At 60.9% G+C, this 24436-nt stretch overlaps 1 protein-coding gene across 5 annotated transcripts; it reads right to left on the bottom strand.

Moving 5' to 3' along the window:
* Positions 1 to 173: 173 nt before the first annotated feature.
* Positions 174 to 24193, bottom strand: LOXL3 (lysyl oxidase like 3). 5 transcript variants are annotated; one of them, XM_054064855.1, is made up of 16 exons: positions 24143 to 24193; positions 13558 to 13879; positions 12400 to 12563; positions 11059 to 11270; positions 7886 to 7945; positions 7435 to 7663; positions 6196 to 6376; positions 5769 to 5923; positions 3512 to 3685; positions 3173 to 3328; positions 2778 to 2940; positions 2052 to 2295; positions 1482 to 1597; positions 1252 to 1388; positions 983 to 1094; positions 174 to 670 (listed from the first exon to the last, which is right to left on the bottom strand). In XM_054064855.1, exons 2-16 carry the CDS (start codon positions 13865 to 13867, stop codon positions 597 to 599), a joined length of 2487 nt encoding a protein of 828 aa, XP_053920830.1. In that variant the 5' UTR covers positions 13868 to 13879; positions 24143 to 24193; the 3' UTR covers positions 174 to 596. The 5 variants fall into 5 exon arrangements, with proteins under 5 accessions (XP_053920830.1, XP_053920828.1, XP_053920825.1 ...); XM_054064853.1 differs by lacking the exons at positions 3512 to 3685; positions 7886 to 7945 and having other exon boundaries at positions 178 to 670; XM_054064850.1 differs by lacking the exons at positions 3173 to 3328; positions 7886 to 7945 and having other exon boundaries at positions 179 to 670.
* Positions 24194 to 24436: the final 243 nt, after the last annotated feature.

The raw sequence follows: 24436 nt of genomic DNA, 5'->3' as shown, positions 1-24436 counted from the left end.
GGGGCTGGGAGCAACTCCGGTGTTCTGTGCTGGAGTGGGGCCGTTCCATGCTCTGGGCTGGAACAGGAGCTGTGCTTCCCAAACCCCAACTCCTCATCCCATCCCAGCAAAGAGCTGGGAGCCATTGGGAAAAGAGAACGAGAAACTTTTATAGAGAAAATAAAATTACAGCTAAGTTTGGGGTGTGGGAGCTGCCCCATCCTGCAGGACAAGGCACTCCGTGTTCTCCGCCGGGATGTGAATCTCTCCATGGGCTGTGGGTCCTGGGGCAGAGCCCAGGAGGGTGAGAGAAGCCTGGACAGGGAGTGTAGGGAGCAGCTGGGGTGGCAAGGACTGGGATGCAGGACCTCTGGGCCATACCCGTGTGCTGCAGCGCAGGGAACGCGGGCGCGGAGCCCCCCGGCAGTGGTTGGGGTGGTGGCCCCAGGCTGGAGGAGCAGGATCAGTGCCTCCAGTGCCAGCTCCCAAGGCGGGAAAGGGCGGCCGGCAATGACGAGTCCTGGGCAAACCCGGATGGGCACAGCAGCAATGCCAGATGAGAGGCCTCTGCACCAGCACCCACTGGCGTGGAGCGAGGAAGGAAGACACTGTCTGCCCTAGGAGATCTGGTTGTTGAGCTGCCCTGGGTACTGCTCAAACCGCTTGTTGGCCTCCTCGCTCAGCGCGTCACCTGCATCAGCAGCGGGAAAAGCTATCAGATCCAGCACCCCTGCCTCATGGATCCCATCCCGCCACCAGCCCCACGGTGCCTTCCTCCAGGGGCAGCCCTGCTAGGACCCCCCTGCCTCATGGATCCCATCCTGCTGCCAGCCCCACGGTGCCTTCCTCCCAGGGCAACCCTGCTGGGATCCCCCTGCCCCATGGACGCCAGCCCCATGGTTCCTGCAGCCCTGCAGGAAACCATCCCAGTTCCTGGGAAAGCCCTCCTGGGACCCCCTCACCCTGGTGTCCCCTTGCCCTGTGCCCTTCCTGGAGCCGTTACCGATGTGGCAGCTGTGTACCCAGATGCGGTGCCCGTCGTACTTGCAGTTGCACTTCATGGCGTTGTTGGTGAAGTCGCTCTCTGCCACCTCAAAGTTGGGGTTGATCACAACCTGTGGGACACTGGCAGTAAGGGTTGCAGCCCCTACCCCACACCTGGCCATGCCGCAGCCCCACGCCACGACAGCTTGGCCTTCCCAGGGGCAGAGGAGAAGGTGCAAGGGCAGAGGAGTGGGTTGCAGGGGCACAGGACGGGCTCAGCGTCAGCACCTGCAGGATATAGTTGCCGGGTTTGACGTCAGTGATGTCGATCCACTGGCAGTCGATGTCATGCCGGTACAGGTCCCAGCACCCCACAGTGATACCTTGCTCCCCAAAGTTGGCACACTCGTACCGCTTGGCCACATCTGCGGGCAGGAAGGGCATGCGGATTGTCCCTCTTACAGCCCCATGGGATGGGGTTGTGGACACAGGCAGGGCCGGAGCCGCAGGGCACCCACCTTCCTCGCACTCGGTGTCCTCCAGGCAGAAGCTGGCTTTGTGCCCCTCAGCCACTTTGGTGCCATTGGGTGTCAGGATGTCGTAGTGGGTGAAGATGTCCATGCTGTGGTAGTGCCTGCACGAGGGACACGCAGTGAGCTGGGGTCCAGGGGTGACCGAGGGACCCATGGAGCAGACGTCACCCTCGTCCAGCGTCACCCTCAACCAGTGTCACCCTTACCCAGTGTTGCCTTCATCTGGTGTCACCCTTGCCCAGTGTCACCCTTGCCCAACATCGCTTTCATCCGGCATCATCCTCACCTAGTGTCACCCTCACCCCAGTGTCACCCTTGCCTAGTGTCACTCTCACCAGATTTCACCACCACTCAGCATCATCCTTGCCTGGCGTCACTGTCACCTCGTGTCACTCTCACCAGGTGTCACCCTCACCCAGCATCACCCTCTCCTGGCATCACCTTTGCACAGTGTTGCCATCGCCTGTTGTCACCCTTGCCCAGTGTTGCCTTTATCTGGCATCACCCTTGCCTGGCGTCGCCCCATCTGTTCCCCCGCCTGCACTGCACACATACCGGTGGCATTCATGCCAGACCCAGGAGTGCCGCCCAGCCTTGGGTCGGAAGTCGGCACGGCCGTTGTTGTGGATCTGGGAGGAGAAGCGGAGCAGGCGGCGGTGCCCATAGGGCCAGTTAGCCAGGCGTGCCGAGCTGGCGAGGCAGTTCTCCTCGGCGGCGCAGTACAGCATGTGCAGCGGCCGATCCTCGATGTACGCCGTCTCCTGCACCAGCGGGGCGTGCAGCAGCAGGTCGGAGGCGGCTAGGGAGCAGGCGGCTGCTCAGAGACAGCCGCGTACCCCGCTCTGCCCCGCTGCGGGTGGTGGGAATGGGGCTGAGCCATGAGGGGACGCGTGTTCTCCTCATCAGCAGGGCACAGGCTGGGCACAGCCCCGACATCTGCAGCCCCCACTGCCCACAGCCCCATCACTGCAGCCCCATCGCACTCACCCTGCTGCCCGCAGCCCCATTGCTGCAGCTCCATCATCCACAGACCCTGCAGACCCCACTGATCCCAGCACCACTGCCCGCAGACCCCATCATTGCTCACACCCCATTTTGCTGCAGCCCCTGACCCCACAGCAGCATTGCCTGCAGACCCCACAGACCCCACCGACTGCAGCCCTCAAACCCCACAGAGCCCATCACCACAGCCCCCAGTGCCCACAGCTCCACCACCCACAGACCCCACCACCCCCAGTTCCATCGCCACAGCCCCTTTGCTGCAGCCCCAACACTGCTCACTCTCAGAGCAGATGACACCGGCAGCAAAGCGCGTGCCGGTGTTCCGGCAGTTCAGGCTCGTGCCGTGGTGCTGGCAGTGGCTCAGGGACATCTCGTGGCCGGCACACTTCACCCCGCTCAGAACCATCTCCGTCACGTTGCTGGCGTCCCAGTACCACGTCTCCTGGGGAGGGGGCAAGGCGGGCTGGGCGGCCGGGACGGCAGCCAGGGGTGCCCCAGCTCGCACGCACCCAGCACCCCAAGGCACAGCCCTGCCTGCGTGCACTGCCTCCCACATCCCAATCTGCGGCACAGAGCAGCCACATCCCATTGCCCCCTCACAGCCCCACAGCTGTCAGGGAATTGCCAGTGCCTGTGCTTGCCGGCGTCACCGGGGCCCTCTCACCGGCACCTACCGTGACCGCGTGCAGGGAGTAGCCCAGGCCGAGCTGGCGACAGGCCACCATTGCCTCCTTGGTGGTCCAGCCGTCGCTGCACACCGTGCCCCACTTACTGCCTCGCTTCACCTCCACACGTCCCTCGAACGCTGTCCTGCCGCCGGCCAGGCGGATCTGTGGGGAAGCCCTGCGGCCATGAGCCGGCACCCCGTGCCATCCCGCCTCCCACCTCATCCTTGAGCCCATGTCTCCATCACTGTCCCAATCCCTGTCTCCATCCCTGTTCCCATGTCCCCATCCCTGCAGAGCGGTGCTGGTGGTGGCCACCGTGCTGGCCGATCCGGCGCTGGCACCTACTTGCAAGCCGTGGTTAGCGAATCCCAGCCCCAGCTGGCGACAGGCCACCATCGCCTCCAGCGTACCCCAGCCTTCGCCGCACACCAAGCCCCAGCGGCGCTGGTCCCCGTCGCCAGCGCCCACTGCCACCTCCACCCGCCCCTCGAAGCGGCTCCGGCCCCCGCTCAGCCGAATCTGCGGAGAAAGGCAGTGCTAGCATCACCATCACCATCATCACGAGTGATGGTGGGGCCGTGTCCTGCAGGACAGACCCCCAGCCCCTCACCCCGGCGCAGCCGGATGGATCCTGGGCCAGGGGCTTTGGGTGTGCTGGGCAGTGGCAGCTCGGAGCTGAGCCAGGCATAATGTTGGTCAGTCGGGACATTGCCAAAACCAACAGGTTTGGGGCCAGGAAACGGCTTGTGAGTTTGGGAATCACCAAGTCATCCTGGCTCGGATCAGCCATAGTGTGGCCAGCAAGAGCAGGGAAGGTATTGCCCCCATGGACTCAGAATCATGGAATCACAGAAGCATTTGGTTGGAGAGACCTTTGAGATCATCGAGTCCAACCATCCCTGTCCACTACTGAACCGTCCCTAAGCACCTCATCTACCTGGCTTTTAAATCCCTCCAGGGATGGGGACCCCACCGTGCCCTGGCAGCCTCTGACAGTGCCTGAGAACCCTCTCCACGAAGGAATATTTCCTGATGTAGATCTAACCCACCCGTGGCACAACTTGAGGTCATTTCCTCTCATCCTATCCTTTGTTCCTTGGGAAAAAGAGACCAACACCCACCTCACAACCTTCTTTCGGGGAGCTGTAGACAGCAACAAGGTCTCCTCTCAGCCTCCTCTTCTCCAGGGTAAACAACCCCAGCTCCCTCAGCTGCTCCTCATAACCCTTGTTTTCCAGCCCCTTCACCAGCTTCCACCTGGTGAGGCCACACCTCAAATCCTGGGCTCAGGTCTGGACCCTCGCTCCAAGAAAGCCCTGGAGAGGCTGGTGTGTGTCTGGAGAAGGGAATGGAGCTGGGAAGGGGCTAAAGCCCAGGGATTGTGGGAGCGGCTGAGGGACCTGGGGGTGTTTGAGAAGAGGAGGCTGAGGGGAGACCTCTTGGCTCTGTGCAGCTCCTAAAAGGAGGCTGGAGCCAGGAGGGGGTCAGAGTCTGCTCCCATGGAACAAGGGATAAAATGGAATGGGGGAAAATGGCCTCAAGTTGTGCTAGAGAGGGTTAGAGTGGATATTTGAATTGATTCATTCCCTGACAGAGTGGTGAAGCCCCGGCAGAGGCTGCTCAGAGCAGCCGTGGCACATAGGGACAGGGTTTGGTCCCACGGAGGAATTGGGCTGGCGCTGGACTGGATGAGCTGAGAGGTCTTTCCCAACCTCCATGATTCCAATAATTGTCTCAGCAAAGCAGGGGACGTGGCTCATTTTGAAATGTCAGTCTCATTTCAGAAATGACTGTTGTGGGAGGGTTAAAAATGGTTAAAAAGTCCAAAGTAGATGAAATGACCAGCGAGGGCAAACACGAACACGCAGCTCATTTCATTGTCAGGAAAAACCTCGCCTGGTGGGGTCACAGTGAGTTTTTTCCTGGTGCTTCTGCTGGGGAGATGACACAGGATCGGCTGCCCCACACCACAGGATCGGCTGCCCCACAGCACCCACACAGCAGGGACCTCCGGAGAGCCGTGGGATCAGCTGCCCCACAGCACCCCACACAGCAGGGACCTCCGGAGAGCAGTGGGATCAGCTGCCCCACAGCACCCCACACAGCAGGGACCTCCGGAGAGCAGTGGGATCAGCTGCCCCACAGCACCCCACACAGCAGGGACCTCCGGAGAGCAGTGGGATCGGCTGCCCCACAGCACCCCACACAGCAGGGACCTCTGGAGAGCAGTGGGATCAGCTGCCCCACAGCACCCCACACAGCAGGGACCTCCGGAGAGCAGTGGGATCAGCTGCCCCACAGCACCCCACACAGCAGGGACCTCCGGAGAGCAGTGGGATCAGCTGCCCCACACTGCCCCACATCACACCAAGGGGCATCCATGACACCCACAGCCCCCCAGCTCCTCACAGGGGCAGCTTTGGGCTCTCACCCCCCAGGTCCCCAAGCTCCCTGGGGCAGCCCCAGCTCATGTGGGAAATGTGTGGGGTGCAGGGGAGGAGGGATGGGAGCCACCCCACAGTGCATCCCATGGCCTCTCCCCTCCGGAGCCCTGACAGGCTCCGCGGCCCCAAGGATGCTGGCAGCCCTGCGCGATGCGCACCAGGTTCTCGTAGCCCATGTAGGGGATGTTGCAGCGCACGGCCGCGTCCTCCGAGTGCTTGCAGTCCTCCTGCGTGATGTTCTTGAAGGGGCAGCTCCAGAGGGACTTCTCGGTGCCCAGGCACTGCACCTCGTTCATGTGAACGGGCCCCGTCCCTGCCGAGGACAGCAGGGCTCAGGGCCAATGTGGCACAGGGACAGCCCCCATGGTTGCCCTTGCTCCTCGAGGGAACCCAGTGCTCTCCTGGTCTCCATGGCAGCACAGCCAAGGGGCCGCCATTTGCTTGGGATGCTCAGGACAAGCCCCACCCCACGTGGAACCGTGGGACAAGCGGTTCATAGATCCCCCCAGCCCAGCAGAGCCTTGTACCCAGATAAACACGTCCTCCGCAGGCACAGGAGAGCGATGCCTGGCCCAGCAGCCTCACCTTGGCCCATGCGTGCCCCGGTCAGGGCCTCCTTGGCACTGCCGAAGCCCAGCTCACGGCACACCACACTGGCCGACAGCAGGTTCCAGCGGTCGTCGCAGATGGTGCCCCACTCGTTCCTCTTGAGCACCTCAACACGGCCCTCACCCACCTTCGCGCCGCCCTTCAGCCGGATCCGTGGCTGCAGGGGAGAAGGGTCAGAGCTGTTGCAGTGCTCCACCACCCTCTGGGTGAAGAACCTTCTCCTAATGTCCAACCTAAGCCTTTCCTGGCATCTTCCTGCCATTCCCTTGGATTGGAGAGAAGAGCTCAGTGCCTCCTTCTCCTCCCCACGTGAGGAAGCTGCAGTCTGCGATGAGGTCTCCTCCAGGCTGAACAGATCCAGTGACTTCAGCCGCTCCTCACACACTTCCCCTCTAAACCCTTCCCCAACTTCATGCCCTCCTCTGGACGCTCTCCAGCAGCTTTAGATCCTTTTTATCCCATGATGCCTAAAACTGCCCCCAATGTTCAAGGTGGAGCTACCCCAGCGCAGAGCGGAGCAGGACAATCCCCTCTTTGCCCGGCTGGTGATGCCATGCTGGATGCACCCCAGGACATGGTTGCCCTCTTGGCTACCATACTACTGGCTCATGGTCAGCTCGCTGTTGGTCAGAACCCCCAGGTCCCTTTCTGTGGGGCTGCTCTCCACCTTTTCACCTCCAAATCTGTCCATCCATCCAGGGCTGCCGTGCCCCAAGTGCAAAACCCAGCACCTGCCCTTGTTAAACTCCGTGCAGTTGGCAATTGCCCGGCTCTCCAAGCCGCCCAGATCCCTCTGCAGGGCCTGCCTGCCCTCAAGTGCCAACAACCCCTCAATTTCCATGTCATCTGCAAACCTAAATATTAAACCCTCAAGTCCTGCCTCCACGGTCATTCATGAAGGTGTTAGAGAGTACCGGCCCAACAGCACCGAGGGGGGTGGCCCCGGCTCCTGTGATGCGCAGGTAACGGAGCATCACCCCCACCTCCAGCTCCATGAGTCGCTGTCCCAGGGGACCCCCCCACGCTCTTGAGTGCAGGGGGGGACAGAGCCTCTCAGCAGGGCAGCATCAACTCCGGACCACCTCCCGCTCCATGAATCGGTCACCCAGAGATGCACACATGTGCTCTCGAGTTCGGGGGACACAGAGCCCTGCAGAGGGGCATCATCCAGCTTCAACCCACCACAGGGCTCAGCCCCGTCTGCGTGGGGCTCACCTGGCTCTGCTGCTGCTGCTGCTGCTGGCGCTGCTTCTTCTTGTGGGCATTGCTGGCAGCGAAGAGGGGCCCGGGCACGCAGCTGATGACGGCGGGCATGCCGGCGGCGCAGGCGGCCGAGGTGTTGCCACGGTAGAACTCGAAGGCGCACATGGAGAGATGCACCTCCGTCCCGGCACAGGACACAGAGTGCAGGCGGTAGTTGAGCTGCTGCCGCTCCGTAAAGAGCCTGAGAGGAGAGAGGAGCCATGAGATGCGACCGGCACAGCTGTCTGGCAGCAGAGGTGTCAACGACCACCCTGCCTGTGGCTGCACTCGCTGTCCCCTTGCACTAACCCTGGGGACCCAGCGCTGTGCCTGCATCGCCCACCCCTTGCCCGCTGCCTGCCCACAGCTCTGGCAGGGCTGCACGGTGCTCCTGGCACTCTGGCTCTCAGCTGGAGCCATTTACCTCTTCTTGGACCCTACGTCCTCCCTGCGCTTTTGTTTAGGCTGAGATTTGGAAGCCAGCCTGGAAAACAGAAAACAACCGTCAAGGAGCCCAGGGCCTCGGGCTGTCACCCCTGCTGGCTGCAGGGACACCAGGAGAACAGCCTGCCCAGCTCCTACTGGTGTTTGCTGAACTGGGCACACTGGCTGCCCATGGAGACTCATGTGCATCCCCTTCGTGTCAGGCATTGGTGCAGCAGCATCATCTGCTGCCAGCAAAGTGACAGCCAATGATGCAGTTTCCTGCCCACATCCTGCCAGGAAACTGGCACCGGATGCAGCAACATCCTCGCTGCCTTGTCATCCAGCAGAAGATCAAACACCAGCAGCAACGATTTGATCTCTTGGGTAGAAGCGAGGTGTGCCCAAGTCCTTGCCCAGACACCGGCAACGTCACTGCGCTGCTCTCCGAGGGGGAGCAGGATGCCCAGCAAGCACGGAGCAGGCAGCAGGTGCACTCCCAGCACCACGGTGGGACATGCAGCTGGCTCACAAGGACCCACTGCCAGTGAGGGGAACTCCCTGGTGCACGCTGAGCGCTCCCAACACACTCAGCTACTTTGCTTCACTTGTGGAGGAAGATGCTTACCCTGGACACCACAATGTATGAGGAGCCGGGTGACCAAAATCAGGGCAGGGGACAGACTTCCCCCAGGGATGAGTCAAAACCATGCCTGGCAACCAACCCTGCTGGTTCGTGTCAGCCCGCGCAGCCCGGTGAGCACCAGAACATGGCACGGGGCTGCCAGGAACCAGCATTCAAATGGCCGGGAGGACATCAGTGCCCATCGCACTCATGGAACCACATCTCAATCCTGCACCCAGCTCTGGGTGCCCGGTACAACGACGGCATCAGCCAAGCAGTGCAAGCTCTGCCTACGGCACTGAGACGGTTGAGGCTGGAACGGGGACAAGGCAGCTTCAACCTGGGGCTGAGGTGGCTCCAGAGGCTATGGCAGCAGCCATCACCCGTCACACACCCTGCATTTGGGGCATGTCAGAGAGATGGATCACAGCTCTGCCAGCCACAGGACAAGCACAAGAGAGGACAGGAGCGACTGGCAACGTGAGATATGAACTTGGTGTAGGGAGAACCTTTCCCCAGGAGGGCTGTTCAGCATTGGAGCAGAGACCATGAGGCTGTGGGATCTCCTGTAAGTTTCAAAAAGCCAGCTGGAGGAAGTTCTGGGCTGACCCACAGATGGCTCTGCTCCACGTGGTGGATCAGGATGCCCTGAAGTCCCTTCCAGCCTGGATTAGCCTGTGACCTGACGCGTGGCTATAGCCACGCAGCCCCAAACAGATTAGCCCTGTCAAGCTCGCACATGGCTTTCAGGAGAAGCTCCTTCTTTGGGCTGAAGGAAGGGAGGGGACCCAGCTGCATGGACTTGGCAAAGCGTTTCACCTAGTGCTGCAGGGGAAATGCCTACTCACTGGAAAAGGGTCAGTCAGCACCAAACCACACCAATAATGGCACATTGCAGGAGTGGGACCTGTGGGATGGGGCTTGAGGAGAACCCACAGGCTGACCCTGTCTGGATTTCCATCGCCTGCGTGGGCATAGCTGCAGGAGCTGGCGAGGACGCCTGCTGGGGGCACAGAGCTGGGGAGCATCACCACAGAGGGCTTGGGATGAGTGCAGAGTGTGGGGCACCTTTGGCACCAGGGAAAGTGGTGGGACCATGATGATTTGCCCCAGTAAGATTGTGCTCAAGGCCAGGTTGGATGGGGCTTGGAGCAACCTGATCCAGTGGGAGGTGTCCCTGCCCATGGCTGAGGGTGGAACTGGATGGGCTTTGTGGTCCCTTCCAGCCCAAAACAATTCCAGGATTCTCTGACCAGAGCAAGGCCATGTGTTGGGGCAGGGCAGCGTCTCCATGTGGCAGTGGGCCCAGGTGAGGGGTGCCATGCTGTAATCCAAAGGGATGGGCTCTGGCTCATTGCCCCCACCCCCAAATCGAGCAGCAGATTCCAGGGATGAAGGGAAAGGGCAGCTGGACCATCCCTTGGGGCTGGCAGCAAGAGCGAGCGGGCAGAGTGTGCCAGAGATCCCACAGACACAGCACCCAGGACCGATCTGCCATGCCGTGCCCATCACCCCAGTGCCTGGCACCGCTAGCACTGCTGAGCACATGCCCACGCCAGCCCACCCTGCAGGGAATGGAGGGGCATGCAGCCTTCCCAGCCTCCCCACTGCTGCTTTCTGCAGAAAGCAGCCCATTTCCACAGCCCCCCATCCACCAGGAGAGACGGCTCTGCTCCAAGGCATCCTGGTCCCCGTGGGGCAGCAGCGCAGGGCACCGCAGCCCTCTCGGTGCCTCCTGGGGGATCCAGCCCACAGCGGATCCTGATCCCCCTACCAGGGCTCCCACCTGGTGCCTGGGATGGGGCACAGCCTGGGAGAAAGCTTGTTTCTCGTGGGGTAAGGGGACCCCAGCGCAGGCATGTCCCACCGGAGTGGGGTTCGTCCTGCTTGCCCAGCACAGCCCAGGCTCTCGGTCTCCTCCGTCCAGATCCATTTGTGCCAGGATCCATTCTGACGGCAGAGCCTGTCGGGGCCAGAGAACCCAGCTCTGCCGAGGACTCAGCAGATGGGGCACTCCGGCCCCTTACCTCCTGCCTGGCCTCGGGCTCCGGCCCTTCATCCTGGCTGCGCGCTTCAACCGCCTGCGGGAGTAACACCGTGGCTGTGCCGTCAGCAGCGGGCACCACGCTGGGCACTGCGCCGTGGGCTGTGACTCCATGCCCGTGCTCCCAGGCCCCTTGTTCAGGCCACGATGCTGCTGGAGCATCACCGCCTGGCTCAGGCACAGACTTGACCCCCATGCCCAGCACCGGAGGGAAACGTGGAGGTGGCACCACTGCCAGGGAGCAAGAGCTGCCCTCTTGGAGCAGCTGACTCATGGAGTGAGTGGGAGCTGTGGCTCCCAGCCGCACCACAGCTCCTCAGTTTGGTCAACAAGTGCCCATGTGAGCAGCTGGGGCTTGAACCAGCAAGCAGCAGGCTGGGAGGGATGCTGGGGAGCCACAACACCCCCCGGCACTGCCTCGTATCCCTGGCACCGTCCGCAGCCCCGTGCCTTAAGCTCCACTCCCACCCCCCAACCCCGAGGACTCTCTGCCGCCCTCACTCACTTGTAGAAGTTCTTGTTGACCTTCTTCTCAGCAGGGAAGCCCAGCATGCCACAGACCACGCGGCTGTTCTGGCTGTTCCAGCCCTCGTCGCAGATCTGTGCCCAGCCGTCCTTGTAGCGCACCTCCACGATGCCCTCCACCACCGGCAGCGGCCGCCGAGCCCCGGACACCACCGGCCGCAGGCGGACCTCCTCCACATGGCTCTGCTCGGTCTGCAGGGCACAGGGCAGCCAGGCTTGTACTGCATCCCACCGCCCTGCCAGCCCTTTCCCAGAGATGCCCCAAGGATGCAGATACCCACAGGAGATGGGCACTGTGGTCTCGGGTGGGGAGCAGGGATGGACTGGTCCCACATCCCTGCAGGACACATCTGATGGCCCCTGGCAGCACAGTGCCCCATGTACCCCGTACAGTCCGTGCCCCATGTCCTCCCAGTCCCTCCAGGTGTGTTTCCTGAGAGCACAGCCAAGAGAGTCAGCTCTGTGGTTCCATCACCTCGGGATCCTGCAGCCAGAGGGAGGATGCCTGGACCACTCCACGCCCACCCACCCAGAGCAGGACGGGAGCCGCAGGCACAGCCTCCAGGATACGGTCCCAGTCCCTTTGCCTTGCACCGGAGCTGCCATCCCATCCCCAGAGCTGTGCTCTGTCCCACCCAAGCCACATCCTGAGCAGACCCTGGTCCTCCACAGGGGTCCAGCCGGGAAGACAGGGGCAGCCACAAGAGCTGGTCTGGGAAACAGAGAGCTTGGAAAAGATGGAGAGAGGGAGAGGCCATGCGTGCTGGAGGAGTGCGGCATGGAGGAGTCTGAGACCGAGGGCCCCTGGTAGGCAGCGGAAGGAGTGAGAGAGGCTGTGGAGGTGAGAGACAGAGCCCCTGGCCCATAGGAGCTGCTGGGGGAAGCGGCAGCTCGGGTTGCTCAGGGAAGCCGTGGCAGCTCCGTGCTCCCGTGCCAAGCAGGAGAGGGGTGTGCCCGCTGTGGGGTGGCCCGTGTGGTGCCAACTGCTTCCTCCGGCCCCAGACCCGGGCCAGGCTGGGAACTCCTGGGCAAGATGGGTCTGGGAAGCCACGGCAGTTGGGGCAGCACGGTCCCCTCCATGAGGAGATGGGGACAGACCGTGTGCGAGGGCTGAGGGAGGCACCGACAGGGACCCCCATCCTGCACATGGGAGCCTGCCAGCACGCAGTGGGAAAGCTGCCCCCTGCAAGCTGTCCCAGGAGGACTGAGGCCAGGCTGAGCTACCCCATGGCACGGCTGCCCCATGGCACGGCTCCCAGTCGCTGGCTCTGTGGGATCCGGGCCAGCACTGGCTGCTCACCCTGGCCAGCAGCTCCCTCACCTCGATGACGTTGGAGTCCTTGAAGCCTGGGATGCGCTCATCCTTGCAGACAACACCCGCATCTTCCTCGTGGCTGCAGTCGCTGTTCCCCCAGCCCCGGTGTTTGCAGTCCCCGATGCTCTTCTCGCTGCCAGCACAATTCACATTGTCCAGCCAGATCCGCCCTGCCAGACACCACAGACAGGGGGAGGTGTACCAAGCCCTCAGCACCCCGGGAACAGGGAAGGTACCGGTGGAGCGCAGCAGGGACCATGCAGGGGTATGGCAGGACTGCGGATGTAGGGTTGGGGCACAAAGCTGAGGCCAACAAAATGCCAAGATTAACGCCCCGAGCAGGGACTCTGCCAGTTCCCATCTTCCCAAGGGGCTGCTCTGCCAGATACAAAGTCCCCAGGTAAACCCACGCTGGGGTCCGTGCAGCGTCTCTGCTACAGCACAGCCGCTACACCTTGGCACTGTACACCTGTACCACCCCATACCCACAGCCCTCTGCAGCACCCAGGGGCTGGTGTAGCTGCGGCACCTGCCTGCAGTCTCCCTGCACCCTGGGGACACAACACAACAGCTCATGTACGAATATGCACAGTTTCCTTGCTTGCTTTGGACAGAATCATGGAATGATTTGGGCTGCAAGGGATCTCAAAGCCCACCCAGTCCCACCCCCCTGCCATGGGCAGGGACACCTCCCACTGGATCTGGTTGCTCCAAGCCCCATCCAACCTGGCCTCGAACCCCTCCAGGGATGGTAAGGGACACCTCCCACTGGATCTGGTTGCTCCAAGCCCCATCCAACCTGGCCTTCAACCCCTCCAGGGATGGGGCAGCTACAGCTTCTCTGGGCAACCTGGGCCAGGGCCTCCCCATCCTCACAGGAGAAGATATCTTTGAAGACCTCATCTTAATCTCCCCTCTTTCAGCTTAAAATTGTTCTCCTCATCCGATTCCGGCACTCCCTTATCAAGAGCCCCTCCCCAACTTCCCTGCAGGCAAACACACACACACACACACACACACACAGACACAGAGCTGGGCACTCCACAAACAAGACCCACCTGCCCTTGCTCCCTTGCCCCGACAGCAGAGCCTGCAAACCCGCCGTGGCACCCACACTGCCCCCAATGTGCCATATGAGGGGGTCACCCACCGCCCCTCTCTTACCGACGCCTTTGCCGTACTTGGCGCTGTGAGCCCAGCCGGTGGCAGCCACAAAGCCGAGGTGCCGGCACAGCACATGCGCGTTTGCCAGCGTGAAGTCGTCATCGCAGATGGTGCCCCACTCGTCGTTGTAGAAGACCTCGACGCGTCCTTCGTTGTGCTTGCGTGGGTAGCCAGCCAGGCGGAACTTCAGCTGGGACCCGGGGGCGTGCGTGGGGCCCGGGGCCGTGGGCTGAGCACTGCCCACCCACAGCCATACGCTGCTCAGCAGCACCAGCAGCTCCTGCCGTGCCCGCGCGCCGCAGCTTCCCATGGCAGCTTGGCTCTGCGAGGGCAGGAGGGTCAGGGTAGCGGGATGGATGAGCTGCGCCAGACACCAGCCCCACCCTGCACACACACAGCTCTGCTCAGCACCAGCACAGCTGTGCATCTCGTTCCCCGATGGAGCCATCCCGCATGTGCCAGCCCCGCACCAGCCCTGCGCCAGGGCCCTGCCCAGACCTCATGGAATCGTTTGGTTGGAAAAGATCTTTGAGATTACTGAGTCCAACCATACCTGTCCACTACTGAACCATCCATGGGGAATCCCCCACTGGACGGCCTCTTCCAGTGCCTGAGAACCCTTTCTTGTGAAGGAATTTTCCCTAACATACAGTCTAAACTTCTCCTGGAACAACTTGAGGCCATTTTCTCAAACAGAATGCTTGTTCCTTGGGAGAAGGGACCAGCACCCACCTCACCATGACCTCCTTTCTGGGAGCTGCGCAGAGCAACAAGGTGTCCCCTCAGCCTTCTCCTCTCCAGGCTGAACTGCCCCAGGGCCTCAGCTGCTCCTCTTAAGACTTGTTCTCCAGACCCCTCCCCAGCTCCTAGCACTGTGTGCCCCTCTGCCAACAGCCACTACCAGAATCCCACCACGCTGCCAAGTTGCATCTCCTGTGCCGAAGGGCAGTGACGATAGACGGACAAAGTGGGATGTGTCATCCAGGAAAGCCAAACGGATAGGAGGGAGCTCGGCTGCCAGCGCAGAGGGAGCTGGAACAGGGCAGGGAAAGCCTGGCTGGACCATCCAGGAGCTTGATCCACCACGAGCAGAACCACAGCTGCCGGCTGTGAGGGGCTGCCACTGCGAGGAGTGGCACTGCGAGGAGGCAGACGAGGTTTCCACATTCCTCTCCACACGGCATTTCCCCAGCACTCCAATAACATCTGCGGCTCCCCGCATACCTGAGGGAGATGTGGTATTCCTGCACCAGCCCCATGGCAAACAATGGTGAAAACACTTCTCTGTGAGCCGCCTGCCCTGCCATTCCCATTCATCCCACCAGGCCCCACTTTAACCCCGCAGATGCCGCAGCAGCCCAGAATCAGCATTTCTGTGCCGGCGGTGTCAGCCCTGCTCCAGGATGGGTTCTTCATGCTTTGCATGGCAAAGCTCGGATGCTCCCCCGCACCACCACCCTCCTGTCTCACACCGCAGCCTCACATCACCCTTCCAGCCAGCTCCTTCCAGAGGTGGGAAAGGCCACCGCAAAACCTGGGAAACCCCTGGGACAGCCCACCAGAAATATAGCTCTGTGTCCCAGACCACTTCCCTGAGCGCAGACCTGGCACGCTGTGCTTGCATCAGGGCTGCCTTGCCCACAGTCATGGAATCATGGAATGATTTGGGCTGGAAGGGACCTCAAACCCCATCCAGTTACACTCCCTGCCATGGGCAGGGACACTTTCCACTGGATCTGGCTGCTCCAAGCCCCATCCAACCTGGCCTCGAACCCCTCCAGGGATGGGGCAGCCACCACTGCTCTGGGCACCCTGGGCCAGAGCCTCCCCGCCTTCACGGGAGAACTTTTCTCCCTAAGATGTCATCTCAATCTCCCCTATTGCAGCTCAAAACCAGTCCCTTCATCCTATTCCAGCAATCCCTGATCAAGAGCCCCTTCCCAGCTTTCCTGGAGCCCCTTTCCCTACAGAGAGACTACTCTCAGGTCTTCCTGGAGCCTTTTCCAGAGTGATTTAGAACTCTAGGTTTTAGCTACAGGCTTACAGAGGAAGGAAAACAAATGCAAACCCCAAACATGCGGCACAGAATCATAGAATCACCAGGTTGGAAAAGACCTCTTGGATCATCGAGTCCAACCATTTCTACCAATCACTAAACCATGTCCCTGAGCACCTCGTTGGGATGGTGACTCAACCACCTCCCTGGGCAGCCTCTGCCACTGCCCAATGACCCTTTCTGTGAATTTTTTTTTTTCTGATATCCAGTGTGAACCTCCCCTGGCACAGCTTGAGGCCATTCCCCCTTGTCCCATCCCCTGATACTTGGGAGAAGAAGCCAGCACCCTCATCTCTACAACCTCCTTTCAGGCAGTTGTAGGGTGCAATAAGGTCTCCCCTCAGCCTCCTCTTCTCCAGGCTAAACAACCCCAGTTCCCTCAGCCACTCCTCATAAGATTTGTCCTCCAGCCCCTCAGCAGCTTCGTTGCTCTTCTCTGGACACACTCCAGAGCCTCAACATACTTCTTGTAGTGAGAGGCCAGAACTGAACCCAGGATTCGAGGTGTGGTCTCACCAGTGCCAAGCACAGGGGCAGAATAACCTCTCTGCACTTGCTGGTCACGCCGTTTCTGATACAAGCCAAGATGCCGTTGGCCTTCTTGGCCACTTGGGCCACTGCTGGCTCATGGTCAGTTGCTGTCAACTGTTAGCCCCAGGTCCTTCTCCTCCGTGCAGCTCTCCAGCCACTCTTCCCCTGGTCTGTAGCTGCACAGGGTTGCTGTGCCCCAAGTGCAGGACCCGGCATTTGGCCTCGTTGAACCTCATCCCATTGGTCTCGGCCCAGCGGTCCAGCCTGTTCAGATCCCTTTGAAGAGCCTCCCTACCCTCCAGCAGATCCACACTTCCACCCAGCTCAGTGTCGTCCGCAAACTTGCTGAGGGTGCATTCGATCCCCTCATTCAGGTCATTGATAAAGACATTGAACAGAGCTGGACCCAGTACTGAGCCCTGGGGAACCCCACTTGTGACTGGCCTCCAGCTGGAGTTCACTCCATTGACCACCACTCTCTGGGCCATCCAACCAGTTTTCAACCCAGGAGAGTGTGCGCCTGTCCAGGCCAGAGGCTGACAGTTTCTGAAGCAGAATGCTGTGAGAAACTGTGTCAAAGGCTTTACTGAAGTCCAAGAAGACTCCATCCACAGCCTCTCCTTCATCCAGTAAGCGGGTCACCTTGTCATAGAAGGTGATCAGGTTAGTTTGGCAAGATCTGCCTTTTGTCAACCTGTGTTGACTGGGCCTGATCACCCGGTTCTCTTGCATGTGCTTCATGATAGCACTCAAGATCACCTGTTCCATGACTTTCTCTGGCACTGAGGTCAGACTGACAGGCCTGGAGTTTCCTGGATCCTCCCTCAGACCCTTCTTGTAGATGGGCACAACATCAGCCAGCCTCCAGTCAAGTGGAACTTCCCCAGTCAGCCAGAACTGCTGGAAGATGATGGAAAGATGTTTGGCAAGCACGTTTGCCAGCTCCCTCAATAAGAGGGATCCCATCCGGCCCCACAGACTTGTGAGTGTCTAATTGGCCAAGCAAGTCTCTAACCACTTCCTCTTGGATCATGGGAGCTTTGTTCTGCTCCTCTAGCTCCTGGGTATGTACACACAGGGAACAACTTTCCTTACTATTAAAGACTGAGGCAAAGAAGGTGCTAAGTACCTCAGCCTTGTCCTCATCCTTTGTCACAGTTGTTCCCTTTGCATTCAATAAACACTGAATATTTTCCCTGGTCCTCCTTTTACTATTGATGTATTTATAGAAAGATTTTTTATTATCTTTCACCGAATTGGCCAGTCTGAGCTCTAGTTGGGCTTTAGCCCTCCTCATTGAGCAGGGACCCTTCTCGCAGCCCCTCCTCACGGAGGGGGACAAACCAGGATGGTACCCAGAGGCTTCCATCCCCATCGCACTCATCCTGCTGCCTGCCTGCTCCTTCAGGCATGCCCACATTGGAGATGCCACCAAGAACAGCCATTCCTCTGGGATGAGTGTCTGATGCCCACAGGGATGCTCAGGAAGACAGAGTGTGGAGTTACAAGGACCAGCAGCACTGGTCCAGGCCAACATGAGACATCATGCCAGGATGCACACCAAGTGCCTTGGTGCAATTCCATTCAGCACTAGTCCGGTCCTCTCTGCTGTCACAGCCACAGGGGACACCATAGCACTGATGGAACCCTGAGGGGCTATGGGGGACACCATAGCAGTGATGGAACCTTGAGGGGCTATGGGGGACACCATAGCACTGATGGAGCCATGGAGGGCTATAGGGGACACTACAGCACTGATGGAGCTGTGGAGGCTATAGGGACCACCACAGCACTGATGGAGACGCAGCAGCAGGCAGGAATGCACCTCGGCTCAGGGCAGCCTGAGGGCCCTGGGGCTGGTGGGAGCTGGCACCTCAGCCACCCGCTTTGGCACTGAGAGCACAAAACAAAGCCCAGCAGGAAGCATATTTGCGGGCAAGCAGCAGGGAAAAGCTTTGCTGGACCTTCTAATCAGGTTGTTGTGGCAGGAGAAAGAGGAGGGCGGGTGCAAGGGCCACCCAGACCTGCCAGGGCATGGAGACAGGGAGCTCTGGGCTTGCCAGGGCCAGGGAGGGCAGGAACACTTCATCCATATCTCTGCCCTGTCCAGGCAGCAACGAGAGGATGAATTTATCATCTCACAGCAGCAATAAACCACTTCTTATTCCACTGAGGGGACACGCCCCCACCCAAAGGAAGCACCATAAATCCTTGGACCTACCCCACCTCATACAACACACGAGTCTGGGCCCTCTCGGTGCTGATCATAATGCACCTCAGAGTCTGGGAAGCTGCATGTGCACAAGGACTGAAGCCTCACCAGTACTTGCACGGACTCAGCAAGGCGAGGCTTTGAGCAACCTCGTCCAGTGGAAGGTGTCCCTGACCATGGCATGTGGGCTGGATCTAGATGAGCTTTAAGGTCCCTTCTGACCCAAACCATTCTGATTCTGTGATTCTAAGAGGACCTTTGCCGACGCAGGCTGCAGGCTCCAGGCTGTTTTGCAACAGGGTCACGGCAGCACTACAGGACAGCGGCACCATTAGCGCCGATCTCCACAGCCCCGGAGAAGGAGCCCGCGTCAGAAAGCCGGAGTGACCTTTTATGAGATCGCAGGTCTGGTTAATTGGAGCAACCGTGCTGACATAACAGACTGAGACTGGAAGGCATTCAATTCATCTCGCACCGCCTGTTAATGAATAATTAGCAATCAACAAAATCAGTGCACCTTATACTAAGTGGATTAAAACTGGTCACCTGCTGGAACTAAAATGTCGTTACAATACAGAAGTCACCTTTCAGGGGGCCTTTCTGGTGAGGATCACATGCTTTTCAAAGCAAAACCGTGTCTGCAGGAGGAAAAACGTTCTCGTGCGGTGTGCAAAGACAGACACGGAAAGGAGGGAGTGAGCAGAACTGCGACAGGGACAAGCTGGACAGACTGGTAAAATGGCATCGCAAGGCCCATACCCTGAGAAGGTGCTCGGGCTTAGTGCAGTGCAGTGCCGAGCCCCCAGCGAGCCACGGCAGGGCCACCTCCAGGATCCGGAATGCTCAGGCTCAACAGGACCATCACCACTGCTGTCAGTGAGACCACTCCGCCAGCAGACAGGTCTCAGCCCCAGTCCTGCAGCATCAAGGGACAGCCCCATGCGTGCCTGCAGTCTTGCAGCTCGGCCAGAGGAGCACCTGGCCCCATGTCTGGCTGAAGAGATGATGCTGGAGGACCTCCATATCCTGACACCATGGTGGTCAGGCAAGAGCCGTATGGTTGTGTGAGGACATGGGGAACGTCCCCCAGACCAGGACCCTCCCTGGAGGTGTTCAAACCGAGGTTGGATGAGGCTTTGAGCTGCCTGATCCAGTGGGATCACTCTTGCAGTATCAGGAGGTGTTCTGGGACAGAGCAGGGGTGTCCTGCTTAAGCCCCGTGCTGGCACACCCAGCTCAGCCACGTCAGCCTCTGTATCTAAAAACCCCACTGCAGATCTGGTGATCAGAGGACTGGGAAACCTTCCATATGAAGTATGACTGGGAGAGCTGGGTTTGTTCAGCCCAGCTAAACGACCCCCAGGTCCCTCAGCTGCTCCTCATAAGGCTTGTTCTTCAGCCACTCCAACCTGGGGAGGCTGCACCTCAAATCCTGGGATCAGTTTTGGGCCACTCATTCCAAGAAAGACCTGGAGGGGCTGGAGTGGTCCAAGAAGCAACAGAGCTGGGAAGGGTCTGGAGCCCAGGAGTTGCGGGAGCAGCTGAGGCCCTGGGGCTGTTTAGCCTGGAGAAGAGTCTGAGGGGAGACCTCATGGCTCTGTGAAGCTCCTGGAAAGGAGGATGGAGCCAGATGGGGGTTGGGCTCTGCTCCCAAAGAACAAGGGATGGGATAGGAGGAAACAGCCTCAAATTCAGAGGAGAAGGCTCAGGGGAGATCTTATCACCACGTACCAGTGCATAAAGGGTGTCTGCCAAGAGGATGGAGATTCCACTTTTACGAGGAGTCACATGGAAAAGACAAGGGGTAATGGTGATGAGTTGCTCCTGGGGAGACTCCCATTCGATTCCAGAGGAAATGTTTCCCCATGAGATCAGTTAACATCAGAATAATCTCCCCAGGGAAGCGGTGGATTCCTCTACGCTGAGCACTTGTAAGGGTCAGCTCGATAGGGTGCTGGGCCACCTCGTTTAAACTACGGATCACCTGAAAAGTTGCATCAGATGATCCACCACCTGGCATTCGATGATCCTATGTTTTCTCTTCCTCACACTCTTTCAGCTGCCTCTGAACCTGCTCAAATTCCTGCCATCCATTACTGCATCAACCACAGTTTGTGCCACCGCACACTGTTCTCCCGAATTGGGGTTTCCCTCTGCTCAGGCTCCAGCATCCCTCGTCCCCAATACAATCCCTTGTCCTCACCGCACTCCCTCAACCTCACCGCACTCCCTCAACCTCACCGCGCTCCCTCTGCCCTCACAGCTCAGCTCCTGCCGCTCATCTCACCATCTCTCAGCACAGAGCCCATCCCATCCTCACCCCGGGAGAGCTGTCAGGATGGCAGCAGGAGTTCCCTGGGACACAGCACCAGCTGCTGCCCCATTTCGGTGCTATCTCTCTCCCCGAATGTGTGGGCTATCAGGGCTCTCGTTGTCCGGATCACTTTTTCCACTTTGCTGTTCCCGGCCATGTGACGCTGCCTGCCTTTCCCTCTCTGCTGGCATGCTCTGCTCCGGGTCCTGCCTGGATGGGGAGCCCAACCCCATCCCAGGGAGCTGTGGCACAGCTTGGCAGCTGGAGATGGAGCCGATCTACGTGTGGCATCTCCCAATTCCAAGCTGGAGGGCCAGCCCGGACACAGCCTTATGGAGCTGTGGGTCTGCCGGCTGGCACGGCAAAAGGACACAAGATCCATGCCAGCACTGAGGCTCTGGCTGGGACAAACAAGGTCCGTCCACACCGGAGGGGCTGATCAACCAGCACAAGAGTTCCAAGGGGGATTTCCCATCTCTTTCCCATCTCTGGCCAGAGGAAGGTGCATCCCTTTGCCCAGCCTTCATGGGCAATTCCTGCTAAGAGAAAGCGTCCCACTGGGGTGACGGCTCCCGCTCTATTGGCACTGGGACATTGATGCCAGCAGCACCATGGGAGGACGCGATCACTGGAGCTTGCAGAAGACCAGGAATTGCAGGAATTGCCTGCATAACACGGAGAGGGCAAAAGGCAGAGATGCAGGCAGTTCGGGGGGGGGCGGGGGTTCAGAGGCTGGAAGTTGCCTGGGACAGGGATGTGGGATCCAGGCATGTTCCTTGGCTGCTGCCACTGTCCCATGCATCACAGACAGAAGCCAAACACAACCTTGCCCAGTTGTGCTTGTCCCAGTGCCTCGGCCACCCTGCAGCCAGCTGCCTGCTCCAGCCAGGAATGGTCTCCTCTCGGACTGCGACTGCTGTGCTGGGCCGTGCGGCACTGAACGTGCCTGCTGTGGCGTGCAGGCGGCTCAGGCACGCAGCAGCACTGATGCTGCGAGTGGAAAGGGCTCGGCAGGACGGGCTGGCCCTGAGCAGACGCTGGGCGTGGGAGCCGGAGAGCTGCCCAGGAAACCTCAGGAATGTCCAGCCGGGTGTGAACAGGGCCCCTGGCCACGTCCTGGCCCACGGCGCAGCTAGTGACGGTGGTAGGGTGTCCAAGAACTCTACAGGGCTCTCCTGGGGTTCCCTTGGCATCACACTGCCGAGGCCGGCACAAGCACAAGGACCCTTCGGTGCAGAGGGCAGCCCTGGCACTGCTTGACCTGCTCCCACACCAGCCCCACCACCTCTCCCTGTTCCAGTGGCCTCCTGTCAGCAGAGCCAGCAGAGCCCACGGCCCTCCAGGCAAGCGCTGCGCCCACCATCGCTCCCCAACCGCATCCCGCGCAGGGGCTGCGCCTCCCGGCTTGGCAGGGCTGCTGGCACCCAAGGGCTGTTCCAATCCTATGGCCGCGCTGCGCTCACCAGGCACTCAGTGGGACATTGGGCTGACCCAGTGAAACCCTGGTAAGCAGGAAAGAGACCTCAGGAAGCGGCAGTTCCTGAGGGACTGGGGCCCTGGCAAGTCAGGGTGTTCGATGAGTGTGTTGGGACAGCCGAGCACAGGGAACAGTTGCGGCACATGGATGGCATCCCAGGCTGCAGCAGCGTGGAAACACCAGGCTGTGGTGGCCCTGCGGGACCATGCATTCCCACAGCAGCTCTGGACACGCACATGGGGACATGGAGAGACTCAGGCTTTGACAGCTGGAAGGACTCGGAGAAGAGCAGCACCAGTGGCCGAAGACCTGGGAATCCCGCCAGCACAAGAAGGAAGACGCTGCCTCTGTTTATCCTTCCTTGGGAAGATCGAGCGGTGATGTGGTCATGCTCTGCCCAGGCTCACGCCGGGACATCCCTGAGAGCATCGGGTCACGTCCCCTGCGCTTGGGACAGGAGAAGGTCTGCTGGGTCCCATGGCTTCAAGCGCTGGGCTCCATCCCTCCTCTTCTCCCCAGGGCCCCAGCACATCCCAGTGCTGGCCCTTTCGCAATCCCAGCTTCCCTGCTTCCTGGCAGCCCTGGGATGCTGGGAATGTGTGTGCATGAGCTGGGGGAACCCAACACCACCACTCCACTTGGTCTGGGACCAGTTGGATCCCTGCCTGCAGGGACCCCATGGGATCAGTCTCTGGGATGAGCACAGCCGTGGTCTGGAGGGCAGCAGGGGCTCCACACCCAAACTGGTCCCAGAAGCACCGTGGAGAAGCCCAAGGCCACCGCAGCAGTCTGGGCAGGCTTGGTGACACTTCCCAGCACCATCTGCCTGGTAGGACCTCACAGACCCCCACAGCCTGGAAGTCAGGGTGTCTGTCCATGCTCTGCTGCTCTGTGTCCCACCCTGGACAGTGGTGGGGACACAGCTGTGGATGGCACATCCCAGCTCCTGGGCTTCAGGCTGCCCTTCCCTTCCAGCCCCACCGGGACGCTCCCCCTGTCCTGCTGTCACCCCGCAGCCGGGTCACAGCCCAGCTCAGCGGCTCCCGACACACACACAGGTCTCGGCAGGGCCTCTGCCAGGGGCTCCCCGGCTCTGCTCCGGAGGGGCACCCCGGGGGCAGCGCCTGCGGCGGGAGCCAAAGACCCCGGAGGAATGTGCAGACGCTGCAGCATCAGCCACAGGGGCCGAACAGCCCCGACGGCTGCGGCGGAGGGCGGGGCGGGGGCCCGGGGGGTCTGGGGGCACCCCCGCAGCCCCCACCCACAGCGCTGCGACCAACCGGGACACCCCCCGCCACCCCCGCAGCCCCCTCCCGCCCCACGACCCCCGGGATCACCGGGAGCCCCCGCAGCCCCTCCCCGTCCGTGGGGGGCTCCGACACTCGCGCGTGAGATCCCCCCGGCCCCTCCCCGGCCGGGCGACTCCGCGGGTGCCGGTACCGGTTCGGCGCCGCCAGCACCGCCCGTTCCCGCGGGCGAGAGCGCGCCGAGCCGAACCGGGCTGTACCGAACGAGCCGAACCAAGACGAACCAAACAGTGCCAAACCGTGCAGTGCCGAGCCGTGCCGAACCATGCCGAACAGAGTCGAGCCGATCCGGGCTGAGCAAAGCCGAACCGGGCAGAGCGGAGCAGAGCCGGGCTGCGTCGAACCGAGCCAAACGAACCGGCTAGCACCGAGCAGAGCAGAGCCGAACCAGGCTGTACCGACCCGAACGGGGCCGTGCCGAGAGAGCCGGGCTGTTACCGAGCAGAGCCGAACCGAACCGAACCGAGATGTACCCAGCAGAGTGGAGCCGAGCTGGGCTGTACCGAGCCCTACCGGGCTGAACCGAGTGGAGCTGGGCTGTACCGAGCCCAACCGGGCAGTACCTAACGGAGCTGGGCTGAGCGGAGCGCCGCCGAGCCGAACCAGGCTAAACCGAGATGAACCGGGCTCTACCGAGCAGAACCGGGCTGAACTGAACGGAGCTGGGCTGAAACGAGCCAAACCTTACCGTGCCGTGCCGTTCCGTGCCGTCCCGTTCCGCTCCGTCCCGTCCCGCCCCGCCCCGTCCCCGTCCCCGCCCCATCCCCGCCCCGCGCGCGAGCGTCCGGCCCCATCCGCGGCCCCGCAACCGGTACGGGAGCTCGGGACCCCGTCCCCAGACCCCTCTGACCAGGGACAGGGCAGGAAACCCCCCGCCCCCGGCTTGGCTCTGCTCGCCTCCCTGGGGGGGTGCTCAGAGGAGGGGGGGCTGCCCGGGGGAGGGGGAGCCCGGGGGAGGTGGCGGGGGTTGATGCTCCAGAAG

The sequence above is a fragment of the Cuculus canorus genome, chromosome 4 (assembly GCF_017976375.1).
Source record: "Cuculus canorus isolate bCucCan1 chromosome 4, bCucCan1.pri, whole genome shotgun sequence".
In the NCBI taxonomy this organism is placed as follows: Eukaryota; Metazoa; Chordata; class Aves; order Cuculiformes; family Cuculidae; genus Cuculus; species Cuculus canorus.
The sequence above is the reverse complement of the archived record's forward strand: the minus strand, read 5'-3'. Positions and strand labels throughout refer to the sequence as shown.